At 40.0% G+C, this 1,812-nt stretch overlaps 1 protein-coding gene across 1 annotated transcript; it reads right to left on the bottom strand.

Annotated features, from left to right (window-relative positions):
* Positions 1–329: 329 nt before the first annotated feature.
* Positions 330–1,424, bottom strand: HTR1E (5-hydroxytryptamine receptor 1E; the record flags this gene model as incomplete). The annotated part of the gene is made up of 1 exon (XM_081314399.1): positions 330–1,424. One exon carries the CDS (start codon positions 1,422–1,424, stop codon positions 330–332), a length of 1,095 nt encoding a protein of 364 aa, XP_081170525.1.
* Positions 1,425–1,812: the final 388 nt, after the last annotated feature.

The following is a 1,812-nucleotide window of genomic DNA, read 5'->3' as shown; positions in this document are numbered from 1 at the left end:
TGTCCATAATTCAACGGCCTCAAGACACCTTGGGTCTTTTATTGTGCATTTCTGGCTTCACACGAAAAAAGGAGAAAGCAAAAGTGCCGATAATAAAGTGTATTTGAAACTCATAAAATAGAAACTCATGATACAAGGAGGTAGAAACAGTTTGACAGATTTACAGGCAAAAGAGAAAAATTAAGCTGAAAGCTAAGCAAAATGGAAATGTCCTTTTTTTTAATAAGCCAACCTTTCTTCCTATAAAAGAAAACAAGGTTTTTAGATGAAGTTGTTTCTTTCTACATAGTTAAGACCAGTAAAGTCAAATGACATCATTCAGGGTTGTTTTAAGGGTGTTCCCAACATTTAATGAGTTTTTTAAAGGCAAATTTAAAATCTTCATTAAAACTAGTGTACAGCAGAGGATTGATAAGAGAATTCACATAGCCAAGCCATGTCAAAAAGTGAGCAACTTCTGATGACACAGTGCTTATCCTGAGGCCCACAATGAGCTCCTTAATAAAAAATGGCAACCAAGACAAAATGAATGCACCTAAAATGAGGCCAAGGATGCGTGCAGCCTTTCTCTCCCTTACACTGGAAATTTGTTGGCGGTCTCCAACTAAATCCGGATCATTGTCAAAAGGAGCGCTCCTTACTGAAAACTGGATTCTGTCAAATTCCGTGGTTGGATCAGACATTGATAAGTCTGAAATGCAAAAGGTCTGTGTGAGTTTACAACTGGCAAAAGAATTCTGGCTGTCGGTGCTTCTACTGCTGAGATGCCTGCTTGACCCACGTTTTTGGTACAGACTCTTTGCTGCATGATAAATTCTGTAGTAGACAATCAGAATGAGGGTCAACGGGATATAAAACGCACCAAATGTGGAATATATGGTGTAAATGACATGACTGTGTTGGATTTGGCAGTCACTGGAATTGCTGTTGCTAGGGTGGTTTCGCCAAAACAATGGAGGCACCGAGATAAAAATCGAAATTGCCCATACTGTGCAGATCATAATACCAGCTCTCTTGGCAGTCCTTTTCCTGGCATATTCAATAGCATCTGTAATTGCCCAGTATCTATCCAAGGCAATGACACAAAGGTGGAGTATTGAGCATGTGCAGCAGGTCATGTCTATGCTGAGCCACACCTCACACAGGAAGTATCCCAAGGTCCATCGGTCCATCACTATATATGCAATGCTCAAGGGCATCACCAGAATAGCAACAAGCAGATCTGTAAGCGCCAGTGAGCATATTAGGTAGTTGGCTGGCTGGTGGAGCTTCTTTGTTGTGCAGATTGTCGAAATGACAGAAGAATTCAGTAGCATGGTCAGGGTTGTAATTATGGAGAGAGACAAGGTAATTAGCAAATTTTCGGTGACAGTTTTAGGTTTGGTAGCCACGTTTGCTTCTGGAGTAAAGTTAGTATGATTCATCTTCTGCGGCCTTCTGGGAGTCGGGGTTAAAATTTCTCCATTCCAAGATTACCACGAGTACTCCAGATTTGAAATTCGACATCCATACTTCCCATGTGTTCCAGATTGAAGCACTTTGTTAGCTTTCTGATTTCCTGGAAGATGAAATATACTTATTAATACTAGATCATCTGGCTTTATTTATTTTTACAATGTTGACAACTACTTCTGCTTAAAAGAACATGTAACCCAATGGCGAAAAATATATAGCACAAATTAAACCAATATGCCAAACTTTTACAAGTGAATTAATTCCAACACCGAACATGCTAAGCAGTGGTGGGATTCAAGTATGTGAATAACTAGTTCTCTGTGTGGGTGCCATTTCCGGAAGTCCATTCTAGGCCTG

This window comes from Vipera berus (assembly GCF_964194415.1).
Source record: "Vipera berus genome assembly, chromosome: 1".
In the NCBI taxonomy this organism is placed as follows: Eukaryota; Metazoa; Chordata; class Lepidosauria; order Squamata; family Viperidae; genus Vipera; species Vipera berus.
The sequence above is the reverse complement of the archived record's forward strand: the minus strand, read 5'-3'. Positions and strand labels throughout refer to the sequence as shown.